The sequence below is a fragment of the Ranitomeya variabilis genome, chromosome 4, assembly GCF_051348905.1.
Source record: "Ranitomeya variabilis isolate aRanVar5 chromosome 4, aRanVar5.hap1, whole genome shotgun sequence".
In the NCBI taxonomy this organism is placed as follows: Eukaryota; Metazoa; Chordata; class Amphibia; order Anura; family Dendrobatidae; genus Ranitomeya; species Ranitomeya variabilis.
Genome location: NC_135235.1, coordinates 202,779,481 through 202,802,868, shown reverse-complemented (window position 1 = coordinate 202,802,868; position 23,388 = coordinate 202,779,481). Strand labels below are relative to the sequence as shown.

Genomic DNA, 23,388 nt, shown 5'->3' with positions numbered 1-23,388 from the left:
ACTGCCAAGTTCTGTGCCTCATTTCTGATGAATAACCACCAAGTTTTGGGCCTCACCTCTGATGTGTAACCGCCAAGCTCTGTGCCTCATCTCTGATGTATAATTACTAAGTTCTGTGCCCAGTGGCGTAACTAGAAAGTTATGGGCCCCGATGCGAACTTTCAAATGGGGCCTCCCCAACCATGCAAACATATTTTCCACCCAAATTCAGATTTTCCCTATTCATTTCGCACAATATAGCTTTATTGCAAAGTTGTATAGTGTGACCTCAGTGGTGTAACTATCCAGTGCCCCATCCTGGTATATATCTGTCCCCCGTACTGCCATTGTTATGTAATTTATAAAAGAAAATAAACCATTATACTGATCAGGGGCTTACATAGAAGTCATGGGGATCCATATAAGAAGTATAATACACCCCCATAGTACTCCTTATAATATAATGCACCCCCATAGTCCTCTATATAATATTCTGCACAGTTCATAGTCATCCATATAGTATAATACACTCTCCATAGTCCTCCATATAGTACAATAGTATAATACACTCGCCATAGTCCTCCATATAGTATTATACACTCCTCAGTCCTCCATATAGTATAACACACTCCTCATAGTCCTCCATATATTAAAATACACTCCTCATAGTGCTCCATATAGTTTAATACACTGCTCATAGTGCTCCATATAGTATAATGCATCCCCCATAGTCCTCCATATAGTATTATACACTCCTCAGTCCTCCATATAGTATACTACACTCCTCAGTCCTCCATATAGTATAATACACTGCTCATAGTGCTCCATATAGTATAATGCATCCCTCATAGTCCTCCATATAGTATTATACACTCCTCAGTCCTCCATATAGTATTATACACTCCTCATAGTCCTCCATATATTAAAATACACTGCTCAGTCCTCCATATAGTATAATACACTCCTCATAGTGCTCCATATAGTATAATGCACCGCCATCATCATCCATGCTGTACAATTCACTTCTCATAGTATAATGCACCCCATAGTTCTTCATACAGTATAATGTATTCCCCATAGTCCTCGATACAGTATAACGCAGCTCACATATAGTATAATGCAGCCACCCCACAGAGTATAATGCAGCCACCCCACAAAAGTATAATGCAGCCCCACCATAGAATATAATGTAACCCCCATAGAATATAATGCAGCCCCCCTCATAGTATAATGCAGGTGCAGGTGCATTGAGAAAGACACAGGCAAATGGTGACAATGGGGCAGGGGAGAAGGACACAAGGGGGCTACGGGAGACAGGCACAATGGTGACACAGGGGGGCTAGGGAGCAAGGAAGACAGGCACAAGGGGACACATGCGGACTAGGAGGCAGGGGAGAAGGGCACAAGGGGACTAGTGGGCAAGGGAGACTGACACAAGTGGACACACGGGGACAAGGGACACAAGCACAAGGGGACAAAGGAGACAGGCACAAGGAGACACACAGGGACTAGTGGGCAAGGGAGACTGACACAAGGCTACACATGGGAACAAGGGACACAAGCACAAGGGGACTCATGGGGACCAGGAAGAAGAGGAGAAGGGCACAAGGGGACACACGGAGACTAGGGGGCAAGGGAGACAGGCACAAGAGGACACAAGGGGACTCCGAGGGCAGAGTAGATAGGGAGGCAAGTAGACGGAGTTGCAAGGGAACAGGGGAAGACGGGGAGGCTTAGGAGCAGGGAAGAAGGGGGCACAGGGATTACGAGGACAGGGTAGATGGGGAACACATGGTGAGAAAGAGAACAGGGGAGACTTGAGAGCAGGGCAGACGGGTCACATGGGGACAAGGGGCTGGGAATGCATGGGAGGAGCAGGAGGACTCGGGGCATGGGAGATGGGGAGCATTGGGGGACCAGGGGAGGAGAGACAAGGCGCATACGGGCGCCTGGAGGCGCACAATGACCTGAACCTGGGGACCTACGAGGACATGAGGCATGGGAGAGCAGGGAGGAAACGGGGCTAGTGTCGCAGGGGGCCAGGGACGCTGGGGGCCGAAGACGGCGACACACGGGCAGCAGGCACACCTCACTGCCGCTGGTCCCATACACCTCCATGTTCATCCCTGGATCATCCACATGGCTGAGTGGCTGTGGCATGCCCCTCCTAGGCGGATAGGTCCACGTGCCCCCCGACAGATCCAGAGCCGAATGTTCCTCGGACCCAGCAGCCACCACAGGCTCTGCTAATATGGCTGCCACCATCACCTGTGTAGATGCTGCACTGCCTGGGTCCTGCAGACAGTGGGTGCACGATGAAGTGATGTCATCACCTGCAGTGTCAGAGGCAGAGGGGAATGATGAGAGAGGAAGTGTCAGCTGACGCTCTGTCCGCCATCATTTCTTTGAACTGTACGGGCGTCATAGACGCCAGTATAGTTCAATGCGGCGGCGGGGGCAGTCGGGTGCCTTTGACCTGCCGGGCCCCTGACCTGCCAGGTCCAGTCGCAGCGGCGACCACTGCGACCGTGGTAGTTACGCCCCTGCCTCACACACACACTACAGATCACACACACACACTACAGATCACACACACACGAACACACTACAGATCACACACACACACACTACAGATCACACACACACTACAGATCACACACACACACTACAGATCACACACACACACTACAGATCACGCACATACTACAGATCACACACACACTACAGATCGCACACACACTACAGATCACACACACACTACAGATCACACACAGACTACAGATCACACACACACACATACTACAGATCACACACACTACAGATCACACACTACAGATCACACACACACACACACACTACAGATATCACACACACTACAGATCACACACATACTACAGATCACACACTACAGATCTCACACACACACACACACACACTACAGATCACACACACACTACAGATATCACACACACACACACTACAGAACACACACTACAGATCACACACACACTACAGATCACACACTATAGATCACACACACACTACAGATCACACACTACAGATCACACACACACATTACAGATCACACACACACACACACTACAGATATCACACACACTACAGATCACACACACATACTACAGATCACACACACACACACGATACCAGCTCATGCACACATCTCACACTCTCCTCTCTGGTACAGGGGAGGCTGATATAAAGGTGCAGCTCCTCAGCTTCTCCTGACTACAGCAGCTCGGTCCTGTCCCGCACTTCCCCCCTGCTCTTGCCTTCTGTCCCGGGGCTGCAGAGCAGGAGAAGCTGTCTCACTGTGCTGACTGGAGCTGCTTCCTATCTCTCACATGCCCTGGCTGCCCCCTCCCCCTAGATAAACCTCTGACTGTTGCCGTGAGGGAGAAATCTCCTGCACTGCAACATGGTGTTGGGTGCCTCGGACCTTCTGGGCCCCTGACCCGCCGGACCCGGTCGAAGCGGTGACCGCTGCGACCGTGGTAATTACGCCCCTGTCTGTGCCTCATCTCTGACGTGTAAGCACCAAGCTCTATGTCTCATCTCTGATGTGTAACTGCCAAGCTCTGTGCCTCATCTCTGATGAATAATAACTAATTTCTGTGCCTCATCTCTGGTGTGTAAGCACCAAGCTCTGTGCCTCATATCTAATGTGTAGCCACCAAGCCTTGTGCCTCATCTCTGATGTATAATAGCCAAGCTCTGTGCCCCATCTCTGACGTGTAAGCACCAAGCTCTGTGACTCATCTCTGATGAATAACCACCAAGCCTTGGGCCTCATCTCTGATGTGTAACTGCCAAGCTTCCTGTCTAATCTCTGATGTATAATAACTAAGTTCTGTGCCTCATCTCTGATGTGTAAGCACCAAGCCTTGTGCCTCATCTCTGATGTATAATAGCCAAGCTCTGTGCCTTGTCTCTGGTGTGGAAGCACCAAGCTCTGTGCCTCATCTCTTATGTGTATCCGCCAAGCTCTGTGCCTCATCTTTGTGTAAGTGACAAGCTCTGTGCTTTATCTCTGTGCCTCAATTTTGAAGTGTAACTGCAAAGCTCTGTGCCTCATCTGAAACCTCATGTGCCTCATTATACAGCTTGTAGACTAATGTGGGGGCCATTATACAGCTTCTGGCCTAATGCAGGGGCCATTATACAGCATGTGGACTAATGCGGGTGCCCTTATACAGCATGTGGACTAATGCGGGCGCCCTTATACAGCGTGTGGAGTAATGCAGGGGCCCTTATACAGCGTGGTGACTAATGTAGCGGCCATTATACAACTTGTGGACTAATGCAGGGGCCATTTTACAGCATGTGGACTAATGCAGGGGCCATTATACAACTTATGGACTAATGCAGGGGCCATTATACAGCTTGTAGACTAATGCAGGGGCCATTATACAGCTTGTGGCCTAATGCAGGGGCCATTATACAGCTTGTGGGCTAATGTAGGGGCCATCATACAGCTTGGGGACTAATGCAGGGGCCATTATACAGCTTGGGGACTAATGCAGGGCCATTATACAGCTTGTGGACTGATGCAGGGGCCATTATACAGCTTGTGGACTAATGCCGTTGCCATTATACAGCTTGTGGACTAATGCGGGGGCCATTATACAGCTTGTGGACTAATGCGGAGGCCATTATACAGCTTGTGGACTAATGCGGGGGCCATTATACAGCTTGTGGACTAATGCGGAGGCCATTATACAGCTTGTGGCCTAATGCAGGGGCCATTATACAGCTTGTGGCCTAATGCAAGGGCCATTATACAGCTTGTGGCCTAATACAGGGGCCATTATACAGCTTGTGGGCTAATGCAGGGCCATTATACAGCTTGTGGACTGATGCAGGGGCCATTATACAGCTTGTGGACTAATGCAGGGGCCATCATACAGCTTGGGGACTAATGCAGGGGCCATTATACAGCTTGGGGACTAATGCAGGGCCATTATACACCTTGTGGAGTGATGCAGGGGCCATTATACAGCTTGTGGGCTAATGCAGGGGCCATTATACAGCTTGTGGCCTAATGCAGGGGCCATCATACAGCTTGGGGACTAATGCAGGGGCCATTATACAGCTTGGGGACTAATGCAGGGCCATTATACACCTTGTGGAGTGATGCAGGGGCCATTATACAGCTTGTGGGCTAATGCAGGGGCCATTATACAGCTTGTGGCCTAATGCAGGGGCCATCATACAGCTTGGGGACTAATGCAGGGGCCATTATACAGCTTGGGGACTAATGCAGGGCCATTATACACCTTGTGGAGTGATGCAGGGGCCATTATACAGCTTGTGGGCTAATGCAGGGGCCATTATACAGCTTGTGGCCTAATGCAGGGGCCATTATACAGCTTGTGGCCTAATGCAGGGGCCATCATACAGCTTGGGGACTAATGCAGGGCCATTATACAGCTTGTGGAGTAATGCGGAGGCCATTATACAGCTTGTGGACTAATGTGGGGGCCATTATACAGCTTGTGGACTAATGCGGAGGCCATTATACAGAGTGTGGACTAATGCGAGGGCCATTATACAGTTTGGGGACTAATGCAGGGGCCATTATACAGCTTGTGGACTAATGCGGAGGCCATTATACAGCTTGTGGCCTAATGCAGGGGCCATTATACAGCTTCTGGCCCAATGCCGGGGCCAATATACAGCTTGTGAACTAATGCAGGGGCCATTATACAGCTTGGGGACTAATGCAGGGGCCATTATACAGCTTGTGGCCTAATGCAGGGGCCATTATACAGCTTCTGGCCTAATGCCGGGGCCATTATACAGCTTGTGAACTAATGCAGGGGCCATTATACAGCTTGTGGACTAATGCAGGGGCCATTATACAGAGTGTGGACTAATGCGAGGGCCATTATACAGCTTGGGGACTAATGCAGGGGCCATTATACAGCTTGTGGCCTAATACAGGGGCCATTATACAGCTTCTGGCCTAATGCCGGGGCCATTATACAGCTTGGGGACTAATGCAGGGGCCATTATACAGCTTGTGGACTAATGCAGGGGCCATTATACAGAGTGTGGACTAATGCGAAGGCCATTATACAGAGTGTGGACTAATGCTATTGGATGATGGGCAGAAGATCTTTCATTATTTTTTTTTTCTTTCTGATTAAATAAATATTTGTAATTGGGTTTCATTTCAAATTTTGCACCTTTTGCCTCCTATAACCTCTGCGCTTCACTGGCTGCAGAATGAGTTAACTGAGAATCCATCAGTCAGTACATTCTCACTCTAATGGGTATTTGGTAACTCTTTTATGTGTCTTTTTTTCCCATTTATTTCTTCTGAATCGACCACAGATCATATCAACATTAAATGTGCAGGAAAACCAAGAGCCTGTAAAAGCCAAATGGTGCATTAATGAGACTCAGTTGCATAAATAATTTTTAGTCCTAAATACATGCATTTAACTAAGTTGGAAAACCACTTTAAGAGAAAAATTTAAAGGGGTTTGAGGATTGGGAAAACATTGTTTATTACTTATTAAAACAGTGCCAAATCTATCCACAGGTTGTGTGTGGTATTGCAGCCCATCCTCATTCACGTCAATAGGGCTGAGTTGCAGCCATATTTTTTTTTAATCCTTTCGAGAAAGTTTCTCTGTACACACGCTAATAAATTGCGTCATGCGTGCCTACAATTGTCATCTCCTACTATTAAAAGTGAGAGAAAAATGGCGGCTTTCTTCCAGAAACAGCAAGAGTGTGGATTGTGCTTGATTTTGTAGCTCAGCTCTATTGACATCAATGGGGCTGGGCTACAATATGGGACTGAGCTACAATGTGGGACTGGGCTACAATGTGGGACTGGGCTACAATGTGGGACTGGGCTACAATGTGGGACTGGGCTACAATGTGGGACTGGGCTACAATGTGGGACTGGGCTACAATGTGGGACTGGGCTACAATGTGGGACTGAGCAACAACGAGGGACTGAGCTACAATGTGGGGCTGAGCTACAATGTGGGACTGGGCTACAATGTGGGGCTGAGCTACAATGTGGGACTGAGCTACAATATGGGACTGAGCTACAATGTGGGACTGAGCTACAATGTGGGACTGAGCTACAATGTGGGACTGGGCTACAATGTGGGGCTGAGCTACAATGTGGGACTGAGCTACAATATGGGACTGAGCTACAATGTGGGACTGGGCTACAATGTGGGGCTGAGCTACAATGTGGGACTGAGCTACAATATGGGACTGAGCTACAATGTGGGACTGAGCAACAACGAGGGACTGAGCTACAATGTGGGACTGAGCTACAATGTGGGACTGAGCTACAACGTGGGGCTGAGCTACAACGTGGGGCTGAGCTACAACGTGGGGCTGAGCTACAACGTGGGACTGAGCAACAACGAGGGACTGAGGTACAATGTGGGACTGAGCTACAATGTGGGACTTTTTTATGATTTAAAGGGGTTTCCCACTGTTAAAAAGTGATGTCTGCTTTCAATCTTAGAATCTTTTCTGGGCTACGATCAAGTATAATACTGTGGGAAATAGTTACCACCACCACTGTATATGCAATGTGTTCATAACAAACACCCATAATTAGAGAGTATTGATTTACAAGACCCTTATCAAGTGGCCAAGTCATTATTCCGTAGACGGGAGCCTTGCAAACTGCCTCCTCGGATCATCTTTTCACTAGCTGGCCTGGCGTGATGTCATCATTGCGCTCATGATATCACTCCATGCCGGCTAAGAGAGCCGCGGATGTCACCAGAAAGGAGGCGGTTTGTACGGAATATGGACGCGGCCTCTGGACGAGGGTCCTGCAAATAGATTTGCTCGTCTCGACCCACAACCCATATATTGACCCTCCTTGTAGCATTTATCTAGACATCACACTACGCCTTGGATTGCATAAACATCCTTTAATCGGTGAACATCAAACACACGTTATTCAGCACATAATAATAATTAGTTTTATAAAATCATCATCAATCCCAACCATTTATAACTTAGAAATATTAATTTAAAATACTTATAAAATAAAATGTAAAAACTATAAATATCTGCAGAATGTGGATAGATATATTTACATCTCCGATATGTTTACAATATATATATACTTTTCCTGACCGGAATATCTCATGTAGTACAGTGAAACCTACGACAAAGTGCTCTGACTACATCTCCTCGTCTTCACATCACATGAACGACGCCTTAAAGGAATTGTCTAATGCAAGGGATACGTCTTCAGATCTGGGGGTTTTATGAGTTGGTCCTGACCGCCATATTGAGATCCATAGGGTTGCAGCATACCTTATGTCCTTTGGTCCAACCATTCTGACACCATCATTATCTGTCACCATGCATTCCTTTAATTTCCAGCTAGTAAATTAGTGAACTACTTTCTTTTAACTAAGCATACTCCAGTGTGATGCAATAAACTTAAAGTACTGGCACAAAATTGGGAAAAAAAAATCTTTTTTTTTCCAGAAACAGTGCCATTCTTGATCACAGGCCACGTCTGATATTGCAGTTCATCACTATGCAAGTGAATGGAGCTAAGCTATAATATCAATGAATGGCTAGAAAAAAAAAATGCAAAAATGCAGTGCTTTGTCTAAAAAGAAAAAGAAAGTCTAAGTCTTGACAACTTCATTAAGGACAATTTCTTTTGGTATCCTATTTAATGATGACCTGTCACTTACCAATAATATGTAAATTTCTTATCTGGTGTAAAAACCGCTGTTCTCCTGAATCCGATGCTGTTTTTCTTTTTTTCCTGCGCCTCTCCGTTCCCGAGATATGGCCCCTTCTTCCTTGTATACAAATCTACCCTTGGTAGCCAAGAGGGTGTGGTCCTCAGAAACCTGCCCACAGAGAAGCGTTGAGGACACGCCTTCTTGGCTAACAAGACTAGATTTATATGCAGAGATAAAAGGGCCATATCTCAGGAACGGAGATGTGCAGAAACAAAAGAAAAACAACAACGGATTCAGGAGAACGGCAGCATTTACACCAAATGCAAAAAAACTAAATAAATTACATATTTATGGTTTGTGATAGGTCCTCAGAAATTCCACTCAAACCTGAGTGTCTTTGATGTTTACAATAATTATAGTGGACATGTATTTTTCTGGGGCTTTAAGACCTTGAACGGTATGGTTATGCTTCATGCCGATACCCGTTTTCTTATAATATCTAGTGCAAAGGAAAAAAAAGTCATGACTTGTGGCCTTCTTCCAAGAGGTAGAAAACAAAGAAAAAGGAGGAAATGTTTTGTTTTGGAATCGACCTCTCTTCTCGATGTAAACATCTATCTCCTTTTGCCAAGCAAACATTTAAAAAAAGAACAGTACACAAGTGGAAAGCAATTCCCTTCTTTTTTCCCCACCTGCATCCTGTGGGCACGCTGAAAGCACTAAGGTCATTGTATCATTCATGAAAATTGCAAAGCAACGACATTGACGTCACTCTAGATACAACTTTATAATATTATTCTTGGCACACGGAGTTACACAGTAGCTTTAAAGCACATTACATTATTATTGTTGGAAAGCATAGTCCTGGGGATAGTAGTTTTTCGATTTTCTATACGGGGAAAGGTGTAGCAGAAGGGATAGTTTTACTAACACTCGGATCAGTGCACAAATCTTGGTTCCGTCTAGAATAAAGCATGTGCGTCACTACACGCTGGCGTAATCTTCAGGTTCTGTGACAGATCGCCTGCAGCCTGACCACACAGGAGCATACATCTCCGAGCTTGGCTTTTGGATTTACTCCACAGGATGACCTAAAGACCACGAAATTCAGCTCTCTATGTCATTGTAATTACCAGTATAGTTTCTTCTTTGGCTTGTGGAGTGAGCAAGTAAGATGCAGATTATCTATGTGGCTAGTAAAGTTTCGGATGAGTCAGTCCATTCCTTCTCCCGGAGTAAGGAACGACGTCTTCTGCCATATCCTAAGGGGTCATTGGTGTCTCTGTTTGACCCTTCTTTGTAGTTGTTGTTCCCAAGTCGGTAAAGCATGTTGGCTAAATTCTGAATCTGGCAGGTTCCTAAATGACAGCCGCGATTGCTGCTGGGTGCGGCGTAACGCTTCTCTCTCAGGTGCAACAATGAACTAGAAAAAAAAAGAATATAAATTTTATTGATCACGGTCAAGGTGGCAAATAAAGACTATCCGCTAAAAGAACAGTTAATTTGCCAACAACATTTGTCTTCCTTTACCTTAAGGCATTCTGACCAGTTGGTGCTTCTTCTTTTTTTGTGACTTCCTCAGTAGATACATCATTGTTGCTGTCTCCTACATCTCGTTTTTGTCTCTGGTCTGAAAGGTCTTTTAGCTTTTCCAGGAATGATTCTATCGGAGGTGGCATTCGCCTACGAGAAAAAGGAACGTCATTAGTCATGATAATAATCAGAGCTTCGCTTATCTCTCTTATCTACGTTGATGAAAGCATCGGCCATACTATTACTGTAAGTGACTGTTAAAAAATTGTTTCCCTAGATCATCCTCTTGACCTTCAAAAATGAGTTCTTTGGGGGCTCCTACTGCCATTTCCTACTAATCTCAGATCCACACTTGATCTTTAACTCTTACTCTGACCCATATTTATTGAGTATGATTAATGATCACTGGTCCATACCAGCCAATTGTGTTGGAACACTAAGATCCAGATGCTGAAGGACCTCAAGTAATGTTTTGGGAGATAGAACATTGAAAATTTCTGAGACAAACGTAATATACAAGATATTAGCCTTAAGGTGGTCATAGACATCGGAACAGTTACAAATGGTGCATGCAGACTCTAATCTTTATTAGGACGTACGGACCTTTGGTTGAAGGTCACGATTTGAAACAACTTGAGAATGGTCCTATTTTTACAGACACCTTTTGACTTGTCAGAGTAAAGCTGGCCATAAACATGAGATAGCTGTCAGGCTGACTCCTCCATATAGAAGAGTGGTCAGGTCAACTTTATCTCGAAAAGATCACCATTAAAACTCTAAACTGCATGATCCTTTTCTCACCCAACATCATTTGTCGGGGGGAGAGTTGGAAGGCCTCCATACATGTCAGGTGGTTGACCAAAATGGACAAGTTCAGCCAACTTTCACTTAATGTGGATGTGATCCGTAAAGCCAACTGTATCAATTTAGAAGAGATTGGTGCACTATCTAATGTTTGTGGAGGTGTCTCAACTCTTCTTTCCCTTGACCACTAATGTGAAAAAAGGTTTGAGTATTTTGGAATTAAACAAGCTTAATCCTTTACACCTGATTGAATACATGAGTAAGAGTAATGTGGTGGAGTAATTGTTTATTGACTAACTTGTCTAAAGTGTATGAGCATCTTTGGACCATTCATGGTCTATGAGATTGATAGAGATAGCCAAGCACTATACATTTCATCCTATAGACCATCAATAGATTAGTAGGCATGACTGCCTCACTCCAACAGAGGTCACTGAACCCACATTTAAGTGATCAGTAGGGATCCTGGGACCCTAATGATCATATGAAATCAGGGTTGGACTGGCCCACCAGAGAACCGGAGAATCATCTGGTAGGCCCTTGCTTCTCCTTCAGGAGAGTTCATAGTGCAAACCTTACAACTGCTATGGGGCTCTTCAGTGGGGGAGAAACGTGGGCCCTCAAAATCAAATCCTCTGGTGTTCTTCAGTCTGACAATGTATGATGTGTTTTTTTATATTCTAACACTTTTAAAGAGGACATTTTACCAGGTCAAAAGTGGCCAGTTTTCGGTGTTATTTTATTTCTGCTGTTCCGCGTATTCAGTTTGTTTTTTTGTTTTAAATCCACTACACGGTTTCAGAGATATTTGCCTTTTTATTCTGCTCACATTTTTATGGCTTTTACCAGGGATGTGTCACTCACAGGATCCTCTGGGGCGTGTCTGTAGGCTGCTCTGCATAATTACCCTGTGAGCCACGCCCCCTCGTAAATACTATAAAAATTAGTGCCATAGAAAAAAGCCCATATCTCTGGAACCGTACGGTGGATTAAAAGAAAACAAAAAATGTAATACTCAAGGGGAGTAATGGGAATAAACTAAAAGCAAACACAGAATATTCTTGACCTGGTGACAGATCCCCCCTTCAGATCCTAGCCACCAAGGTTTGATACAGGCATTCCTAATTAGTAAATAAATGGGATATTAGTAAAGACTTTACAATAATCTCACCTGTCCCTGTTCCCCATCCAGTGAGCGCAGCACACATTGATTGTCATCACAAGGAAAGACAAGATCAGACATCCACGAAGAGCCATGACTGCGGGAAAGAGAACAACATGATCAGTACACAATGCCCACAATGTCCTCCAAGTGGGCTAAATTTATACTATGATTTTGGGCTCATTGTTTTCTGAAATTTTGGCATTGGGACAGAGCAAAAATAGTAAATGCAAGGGACATAATATAATAGAGGAAGTAGTCTGAGCCATGCGCTATTGTTAAGAAAGTAACACAATAACCTGGGTCATACAGAAGAGTTTAGCCTCCGTCTGCTCCTTAATTGAAGCATCAAGTAATGACAAGACTGTGGGAGAGCAGCGGCAAAAAGCAATGACTAATGTAATGGAAACACTCCCTGCCTGACGGCAATGATACACCTGCATACTTCACTGAAAAGGGAAAGTCACAAACCCAAGAAGCGTACGCGTCGTCGGGAAAGCTGCAATACCAGATATGACCACTAGACTAGAGTGGTGCTATTTCTGTAGACGCATAGTTTCTTTTTTTATTCTAATCATGGACCACCATTACTACAGGGAGATTAGATTGTGAGCCCCCGATATCAAGATTTTATCTTGGTGCTATGTCGATTACAAATACAATAAATTCTCTCCTGATATATCAGAAAATTGCAAAGTAGGCATCTCTGAACTTGACCTCCATAATTTAGCCAGATCCAATTGATTTTATAACAACAAGCCAAAAAAAATTAATTTTGGGCCAGTTACTCCTTTCTGGTCATGGAAGTCACATGCAGGCACACAAAAAATTAGAGAAGCTCTGCTGCAGTCCCTGCAATCAGCGCCCCATATCTCAGCTTATACCAGACATGGAATATTACCTATAGCACTGGTTTCCTATGTGTCATTATGACCCTTTCCCAAATATTCATTGATAATATTCCGGCAGGCTTTATCTACTAATACATGTATCTGTCACCACTGCGGAGTATTACTTCTCTCCTACAGATAATTTACATATACCATGGCTATTTATAAGCACGGCCAGCCTAAAATAAAAATTTGCTACATAAGCCATGTACTAAAGGATAGTGCATAGCTAGACTTGGCTTACACCCATGCTTTCCTTTTAAGATGCATTTTACTATCCAACATGGGAGCACAACTTATTACTATTGCATTAGTACCTAAAGTATTGGATGGAGCAGAGCTGAATGTGCCAGATTGCATATGTTATGAACTATACACTGATATCTCTCTCTCTCTATATATATATATATATATATATATATATATATATATATATATATATATATATTATATATATATATATATATAATAAAAAATATGTATATATATATATATATATATATATATATATATATATATATATATATATATATATATATATATATATATATATATATATATATATATATATATATATCTCGCCTCACTATTTTAGTGCCTTAGAGAACTAGAGATTGGATAATTTTAGATATCGGAATTGGAAATTGGATCATTTTAGATATAAGAACTGGAGGTGGGATCATTTTTGATATAAGAGCTGGAGGTGGGATCATTTTAGATATAAGAACTGGAGGTTGTATCATTTTAGATATAAGAACTGGAGGTTGGATCATTTTAGATATGAGATCTGGAGGTTGGATCATTTTAGATATAAGAACTGGAGGTTGGATCATTTTAGATATAAGAACTGGAGGTTGGATCATTTTAGATATAAGATCTGGAGGTTGGATCATTTTAGATATGAGATCTGGAGGTTGGATCATTTTAGATATGAGAACTGGAGGTGGGATCATTTTAGGTATAAGATCTGGAGGTTGGATCATTTTAGATATAAAAACTGGAGGTCGGATCATTTTATATATAAGATCTGGAGGTTGGATCATTTTAGATATAAGAACTGGAGGTTGGATCATTTTAGATATAAGAACTGGAGTTTGGATCATTTTAGATAAAAGATATGGAGGTTGGATCATTTTTTATATAAGATCTGGAGGTTGGATCATTTTAGATATAAGATCTGGAGGTTGGATCATTTTAGATATAAGAATTGGAGGTTGGATCATTTTAGATATAAGATCTGGAGGTTGGATCATTTTATATATAAGATCAGGAGGTTGGATCATTTTAGATATAAGAACTGGAGTTTAGATCATTTTAGATATAAGATCTGGAGGTTGGATCATTTTTTATATAAGATCTGGAGGTTGGATCATTTTAGATATAAGATCTGGAGGTTGGATCATTTTAGATATAAGATCTGGAGGTTGGATCATTTTAGATTTAAGATCTGGAGGTTGGATCGTTTTAGATATAAGAACTGGAGGTTGGATCATTTTAGATATCAGAATTAGTGGTTGGATCATTATTGGTTCTATCTTAGGGCACGTCTTGTTACTTTTCTATATTTTAAACCTGGGATTTAAAAGTAGTAGTAAGGATAAGGAAGCCCACTACGTGCTGGGAGGATTACATTGCCTTAGGGACAAGCAGAGCCGGCACACTGCAACCCTTATATTACATTGCATCAGAAAGCCCAGTAGAATTTGCAAGTCTCTGCCCGCCATGGGGAAATTAGGCGCAGACTGTTTTACAACTTGGCAATGAAAACTGAACACTATGCATCTGTTTTTAGCGTCCAGTGTAAAACTTTAATTCCTGCCTAACAGATGTGAAATGCAGATAGCGTTTGCCTTTGGCAAGCTTGACTTTTACATGGGACTGCACGTAAAACTACTTCAATATCCAAAGTTATAAGCTTAATATTATGACAGGCAAATAAAGTATCTCTTAAGACTTAAGTAGCAATTTCAGCTCTTCTACATCCAGGGAAAAGATGTGAAATGTGGAAAAGATACAAATGGTAAATAAAAAAAGAACAAATATTTACAAAACTGTGAATACATTGTATCAAGTAGTATAATAAGCTGTAAGTCCAATGGGCATGATGTTAAAAAAAAATAGAATTTTTAGAATTCAGTTATGAATTGAATTAAAAGAGTAAAATTTTGGATGAGCGCCACTCACCTTCTTATTTATAGCTTGGCTGTCTTGTCTTCAGAAATTCTCCTTTTTGGGTTTTCTTTCCCTGGCAGAGTGTTCAGTCCAAGAAATAAGTGCTGTTCTATAAGGCTTTGTCCCCCCTGACTGCAGCTGTGCCTGGGACTCCTTTATATGCTGCCTGACCTGCAGGGGAGGTCATGTGCAGGATGATGATGATGATGATGGTGATGGTGATGATGATGAGGATGACGTCACGCAGGGAGGCAAAGAACAACAGTGTTTGACTAAGTCTCAATTAAGGCAGAATTCCCGTCAAGTTCATTTATCTCATCTCCGAAAAGGCAGACATGTCCAACTTCTGAAAAAATATACATCTTTGTAATAATAATAATAATAATAATTATTATTATTATTAGTTTCATTATTATTTTCATCATCTTTTTAAAATTAGAGGAGTTAGTAAAATAAAAAAAAGGCTAAATCACAAAATAAAAAAAAAAAATATATATATATTATATATATATTTATATATTATAATTATTATTTTTATTATTATTTTCATCATCATTTTCAAATTAGAGGAGTTAGTAAAATAAAAAAAGGCTAAATCACAAAATTTAAGAGATATATATATATTATATACAGTATATATTATTATTATTTTCATTATTATTTTCATCATCTTTTTAAAATTAGAGGAGTTAGTAAAATAAAAAAAGGCTAAACCACAAAATTTAAGAAATATATATATATTATATACAGTATATATTATTATTATTTTCATTATTATTTTCATCATCTTTTTAAAATTAGAGGCGTTAGTAAAATAAAAAAAGGCTAAACCACAAAATTTAAGATAATATATATATATAAATTGTGCCTGCTCGGTCCAAGAACAAAATCGGACATGTGAGAGGCCCCATAGAATAACATTAGTCTGATATTTTGTCGGATGACCATGTGCACGAGTCCTAAGGGCACATTGCCCTATTTTTGGTCTTAGTTCAATCTAACAAAACATCAGATCATTGATGATCATTTTTAAAAGACTGGCTCCGTCCTATAAAAAAAAATCACTGCACGCCTAAATTTGATCTATTTGGATCGTACTCGTCCATTGCAAGTCAATGAGTCTGTGCAAACCATTGAACTGCACTCGGATGACATCTGAGTGCAGTCCGGTTTCCATAGACTGACAGAATGGAGAAGATGGAGACTTTTATTCTCCATCTTCTCCTCCTTCAAGAGAATCTGATCACAGTGTGATCACACTCTGATCAGTGTGTGATTAGCATAATCGACCTGATTTTTTTCAGATGAGAAAACACAAACTCTTCTGCTCCTAACTTAACCCCTTCCCGACATGTGACGGAATAGTACGTCACATGTCGGGACCCCCGCTTTGATGTGCGCTCCGGCGGTGAGCGCACATCAAAGTCGCGACATGTCAGCTGTTTTTTACAGCTGACATGTGCGCGCAATAGCGGCGGGTGAAATCGCGATCACCCGCCGCTATTAACTAGTTAAATGCCGCTGTCAAACTCAGACAGCGGCATTTAACTACCGCATCCGGCCGTGCGGCCGGATATGAGCGCATCGCCGACCCCCGTCACATGATCGGAGGTCGGCGATGCTTGTACATTGTAACCATAGAGGTCCTGGAGACCTCTATGGTTGCTGATCGCCGGTGGCTGTGAGCGCCCCCCTGTGGTCGGCGCTCACAGCACACCTGCATTTTAGCTACATAACAGCGATCTGATGATCGCTGTTATGTAGCAGAGCCGATCGGGCTGTGCCTGCTTCTAGCCTCCCATGGAGGCTATAGAAGCATGGTAAAAGTTAAAAAAAAAAGTAAAAAAAAATGTGAAAAAAATAAAAAAAATATAAAAGTTTAAATCACCCCCCTTTCGCCCCAATCAAAATAAATCAATAAAAAAAAAACCCAACCTACACATATTTGGTATCGCCGCGTTCAGAATCGCCCGATCTATCAATAAAAAAAAAGCATTAACCTAATCGCTAAACGGCGTAATGAAAAAAAAAATCGAAACGCCAGATTTACGTTTTTTTGGTCGCCACAACATTGCATTAAAATGCAATAACGGGCGATCAAAAGAACGTATCTGCACCAAAATGCTATCATTAAAAATGCCAGCTCGGCACGCAAAAAATAAGCCCTCACCCGACCCCAGATCACGAAAAATGGAGACGCTACGGGTATCGGAAAATAGCGCAATTTTATTTATTTATTTTTTTGCAAAGTTTGGAATTTTTTTTCACCACTTAGGTAAAAAAGAACCTAGTCATGTTAGGTGTCTATGAACTCGTACTGACCTGGAGAATCATAATGGCAGGTCAGTTTTAGCATTTAGTGAACCTAGCAAAATAGGCAAGCAAAAAACAAGTGTGGGATTGCACTTTTTTTGCAATTTCACTGCACTTGGAATTTTTTTCCCGTTTTCTAGTACACGACATGGTAAAACCAATGATGTCGTTCAAAAGTACAACTCGTCCCGCAAAAAATAAGCCCTCACATGGCCAAATTGACAGAAAAATAAAAAAGTTATGGCTCTGGGAAGGAGGGGAGCGAAAAACGAAAACGGAAAAACGGAAAAAGCTCCGGGGGTGAAGGGGTTAAGATTGCCTAATTTAGGTTGATTTTATTTTCTACAATCAGCACCACCCTTGCTTCTCAATTAAGATTGTAGAAAATGAAATCAACCTCAATTAGACAAACAGCACCACCCTTGCCCAGTGGCGATGTTTGGTATTGCAGCTCATCTCCATTTAAGTGAAAAGGAATGATGCTGTTTTTAAAAAACAAAATCTTCTCTATAAAGGTGAGAAAAATAAGAACACCCTATTCAAGTGACATTGATGACCTATCTTAAAAATCCCTTTAATTCCAGTTTTGTGATACAGATCTCAAAGTTCGTTATATCCCTTTAAATAAATAAAAATTCTGGCAGCTTGTAAATGCCTCAAGGAGAGTTTAAGTGGAAGCTAAAAAGCAGCTACGCAGCAAGATCGGATAAAGGTACACGCACATAGAGTTTTTTGATGATTCTTTTAAAGTAGATCTGCTGAAAAAAAAAAACTCTTGGAAAAATCACAAAAAAATGCTTGAAAAGGCTTTTCCTATTCATTTTTTTTTTTTGGTAAAATGACTTTCTGGTCATATGTTCACTATTTTGAGCTTTTTACTTCAGCTTTAGATATTGACAGACACCTGATAGGAGAAAATAAAGTACATGTCATTTCTTGGAATGTGTCTTCTGATGGAAAAATGCTCCAAAACAAAAGGCTCTTAAAAGACGTTTCAGGAACAAAACTTTATAAGGCCTCCTTCACACATCCTGGTGATTCCTGTACAGAAAAAAACAATGCTGGTTATACGGCCACAAAAAACGGACATGTGAAGAAGGCCTAAGGCCATGTTGTGTTTTTGGAGCAGAAGCTGAGAAGGAAACTCTTCAAATCCTCTTCCAAATCTCAAAACTCCTCCAAAACGTTAGTTGAGTTAACTTTCTGCTCTGAAAACTCCGGACCGGACAATTCCTTTCAGTACAGGTTAGAACTTTTTGACCTGCAACATAACTTTTTGAACATTTATCTGTTAAGTTTCGGCATTACTCATATGTGTTTTGTCACAAAATTCTGTAGAAACCGACTCTGCCGGGTTGTTTGAACTTGTTGACCTTAAAGAGACTCGGTGGTTAGCACTGCAGCCTTGCAGCGCTAGGGTCCTGGGGTGAAATCTCACCAAGGTCAACATCTGCAAGGAGTTTGTATGTTCTCCCCGTGTGTGTGTGTGGGTTTCCTCCTGGTTCTCTGGTTTCCACTCGCCCTCCAAAGACTTATCTGTGCCCCAAGAAGATAAGTTGGGCTGTAAAAAGTAGCTTTTTCTACTGCTGGTCGAGTTCCTGGACTGGGGGATATTCTTCACCTGAGTTTGGTGTAACTTGAAGACAATCTTTGCTATAAGTTGGTTTTGATGCCAATTTGAATACTTATGGTCACATTCCAACTAGACTTGTCTAGCCTAGTTCAGTACACCTGCACGTCTAGTCGGCATGTGACTGCATCTATGCAAATCACATATTTTCGTCACACACTTGCCTACTTCCGGTACGGTCACTGGTGAATCCTCATAGCGCGGACACTGTGAGCTACGAGGATACACAGGTCTGCAGTCACATAGAGTGACTGCAGACTTTAACCCCAAACCTGGACAACCCCTTTAATGAGAAGCTTTCAAGATGCAGGTTCCAAATTTAGGCTTCACTTTTATGATCTCATCACATCAAATTTAAAGAATGCAAAATAAGAGTAATTCATTATGTGAGGAAGATGCTTCATATGGAGAAACACTTCTATGATGAGGAAATTCCCAAAAATGAGGGTACTGTAAATTCAGCCTGTTTTCTCATCCAGAGCTGTGTTCACTACCCTGCTGGTTGTAACTGGAAATTGACAACATTATCAGATTCATCCCAAGGGTATAATCACACATGGCAGATGTGTCGCAGTGCTGTGCCCCACATAAGAGCGGAGATTCAATGCTTGGCTGGTAAACATCAGAGTTATGGCACAGAGCTTGGAGGTTACAAATGGGGATTGAGGCAAAAAGCTTGGTGGTTTTACATCAGAGTTGATGAACAAAGTTTCTCAGTTAAACATCAGAGTTACAGCAGAGAGCTTCTAGGTTTCACATCATGGTAGAAGTCCAAATTTTGCCAGTTAAGCATGAGATTTATAGCTCAGCTTGGAATTTACACCTCAGAATTGAGGTGAAAAGCATTGAGGTTATACTTCGGGGCTGAGAAGTAAAGTTTGTCAGTTAATTGTCAGAGTTACAGCACAGAGCTTTGAGATTACACATCAGGGCTGAGTCAAAGAGAATGAAGGTTACATATCATGGTTGAAGCATGGAGCTTGGAGGTTACACATCAGCGTTAAGGCACAAAGTTTGGAGAGTTCCCATCAGAGTTACGTCACAGAGCTTGGAGGTTACACATCAGAGTTACGTCATAGAGCTTGGAGGTTACACATCAGAGTTACATCATAGAGCTTGGAGGGTTCCCATCAGAGTTAAGGCACAAAGCTTGGAGGTTACACATTAAGTTACATCACAGAGCTTGGAGGGTTCCTATCAGAGTTACGTCACAGGCCTTCATGGGTTCCCATCAGAGTTAAGACAAAGTTTAGAAGGTTCCCATTAGAGTTATGTCACAGATCTTGGAGGTTACACATCAGAGTTACATCATAGAGCTTGGAGGGTTCCCATCAGAGTTAAGGCACAAAGCTTGGAGGTTACACATTAAGTTACATCACAGAGCTTGGAGGTTACACATCAAGTTATGTCACACAGCTTGGAGGGTTTCCATCAGAGTTACTTCACAGAGCTTGGAGGTTACACATCAGAGATACGTCACAGAGCTTGGAGGGTTCCTATCAGCGTTACGTCACAGAGCTTGGATGTTACACATCAAGTTATGTCACACAGTTTGGAGGTTACACATCAGAGTTACATCACAGAGCTTGGAGGTTACACATCAGAGTTACTTCACAGAGCTTGGAGGTTACACATCAAGTTATGTCACACAGTTTGGAGGTTACACATCAGAGTTACATCACATAGCTTGGAGGTTACACATCAGAGTTACTTCACAGAGCTTGGAGGTTACACTTCAGAGTTACATCACACAGCTTGGAGGTTACACATCAGAGTTACATCACAGAGCTTGGAGGTTACACATCAGAGTTACTTCACAGAGCTTGGAGGTTACACATCAAGTTATGTCACACAGTTTGGAGGTTACACATCAGAGTTACATCACATAGCTTGGAGGTTACACATCAGAGTTACTTCACAGAGCTTGGAGGTTACACTTCAGAGTTACATCACACAGCTTGGAGGTTACACACCAGAGTTACATCACAGAGCTTGGAGGTTACACATCAGAGTTACATCACAGAGCTTGGAGGTTACACATCAGAGTTACATCACACAGCTTGGAGGTTACACATCAGAGTTACATCACACAGCTTGGAGGTTACACACCAGAGTTACATCACAGAGCTTGGAGGTTACACATCAGAGTTACTTCACAGAGCTTGGAGGTTACACATCAGAGTTACATCACAGAGCTTGGAGGTTACACATCAGAGTTACATCACACAGCTTGGAGGCTACACACCAGAGTTACATCACAGAGCTTGGAGGTTACACATCAGAGTTACTTCACAGAGCTTGGAGGTTACACATCAGGGTTACATCACAGAGCTTGGAGGTTACACACCAGAGTTACATCACAGAGCTTGGAGGTTACACATCAGAGTTACTTCACAGAGCTTGGAGGGTACACATTAGGGTTACATCACAGAGCTTGGAGGTTACACATTAGGGTTACATCACAGAGCTTGGAGGTTACACATCAGAGTTACATCACACAGCTTGGAGGTTACACATCAAGTTATGTCACACAGCTTGGAGGTTACACATCAGGGTTACATCACAGAGCTTGGAGGTTACACATCAGAGTTACATCACAGAGCTTGGAGGATTTCCATCAGAGTTACGTCACAGAGCTTGGAGGTTACACACCAGAGTTATGCAGCGCCCCAGAGTCCTGGTCGTTGCAGTAATGTCGCTCTACCACTAAGGGGAGTGATGTTACGTCTGATTGCACTAAAGGAGTTCACCTGACCAGGTAACACTCACACTACACTTCACACTCCGGCCACCAGGAGGAGTGGTTCTATCTAGAGTCGTGCTGTGAGATCGAGGCAACATCCTTCTGAGGCGCAAACAGTCGGTGGCCGGAACGCCGAGAAAGTAAGAGACTTTAAGCATTACTTCAAACCACGGCAGGACAGCCAATTATAGGTTGGCTGTCTCACTTAAACACCTAAGCAGACAACGGAGGCAGTGGTGGGAGAGGGGCGACTCTAGAGTCCCGGAAGAACTCCAAGCTTACCCCGTCAAACGGGTGCGTCCTGACCATATCATCAGGGGGACGGAGAGAACGAACATCAGGGACAGACAGAATTAGTTGTGAGGACTATCCTGGGGTGCTCAGCAGGGAAGGACTACAACACACAGGCGCTAGAAGGTAGACACTGATTCCCACCTGCTAAGGGAACTCCGGATGTGCCGTTGGACCGGCCGGCCTCAGCCAGCCCTGTTAACAGTGCTCAGGATTGAGTACCTCCAAACCTTCAGTAAAGAGGTAAAGAGACTGCAACCTGGTGTCCTCGTTAATTACTGCGACCGGCACTGCACCATATCATCACCACCTTCCACCTTCATTGTACGCCCCTCAGCAGGGTCACGGACCGGGTCCAGCCACCGTGACAACCCCAGAGCAGAGACTCAGAGGCCCGGTACCGGGTACCCCTCGGCCCTGCGGCAGTGGGGGCGCTACAACTTGGCGTCACGAACAGGATCTACTTAAGCCTGAAGAATCAGGTCATGTGTGCCTTGGAACTGTGATTTATTGTACTTGGACTGTGACTTATTGCAAAGACTGTGAATTGCTGATTGCCGCCAAGAGCTCCTGCCACAATTCGCCATTGCCGTGCACGGAGGGAGGAGCCTTAGATTCGTGGGCGGAATCGGGCGAGAAAGCACGGTAAAGTGCCAACTCCGGAAGAGGAACTCCAACCTCCAGCAGGTTAGCGGGAGGAAGGGACAGCCATGTCCGAGTCGGGAGGAGCGGAGGCGGCGGTCGCAGCCGTGGACGCAGGGGCAGCTCCGGTCCCCGCAGCGGACGAAGCCGCGGCCCTAATACCACCACTGGTTGCCGCAGAACCCGCTGCCCCCCCCAGCCAGTCGGACGCTGCCGCTACCACAAAGGCCATAATGCCCTTCTCTATGCCGTACCTGCCCGGAGCGGCCTGGCTCCCACGATACTCCGGGGAGTCGCATACATTCACTGACTTTAAGGAAGGGATCTGCAGCCTGCTCGAGTTCTATCCCCTGACAGAGCCTCAGAAGGTTCATATGATAATCGGCCAACTCTTTGGGGCGGCTCTGAGAGAAGTGAAATCCTGGCCCGCCGCGGATAAGGGAACGGCACAGCAGGTTTTTGCAAAGCTTAAAGCCACCTTCGATACCCGTACTGCTACAGAAATTAAATTGACTTTC

General features: G+C 43.3%; 1 protein-coding gene across 2 annotated transcripts in view; it reads right to left on the bottom strand.

Moving 5' to 3' along the window:
* Positions 1–7,895: 7,895 nt before the first annotated feature.
* LOC143770236 (uncharacterized) overlaps positions 7,896–23,388 on the bottom strand; it is a 75,535-nt gene continuing 60,042 nt past the window's right edge. Inside the window, exons 2-5 of one of the 2 annotated variants that reach the window (XM_077259657.1) lie at positions 15,264–15,597; positions 12,199–12,286; positions 10,221–10,373; positions 7,896–10,113 (exon numbers count right to left, since the gene is read on the bottom strand). In XM_077259657.1, the coding sequence (XP_077115772.1) occupies positions 9,876–10,113; positions 10,221–10,373; positions 12,199–12,284 (477 nt within the window). In that variant the 5' untranslated portion in view covers positions 12,285–12,286; positions 15,264–15,597 and the 3' untranslated portion in view covers positions 7,896–9,875. Of the gene's footprint in view, positions 10,114–10,220; positions 10,374–12,198; positions 12,287–12,488; positions 12,531–15,263; positions 15,598–23,388 lie in introns of those variants that run through there. The other variant, XM_077259658.1, reaches the window with a different exon arrangement.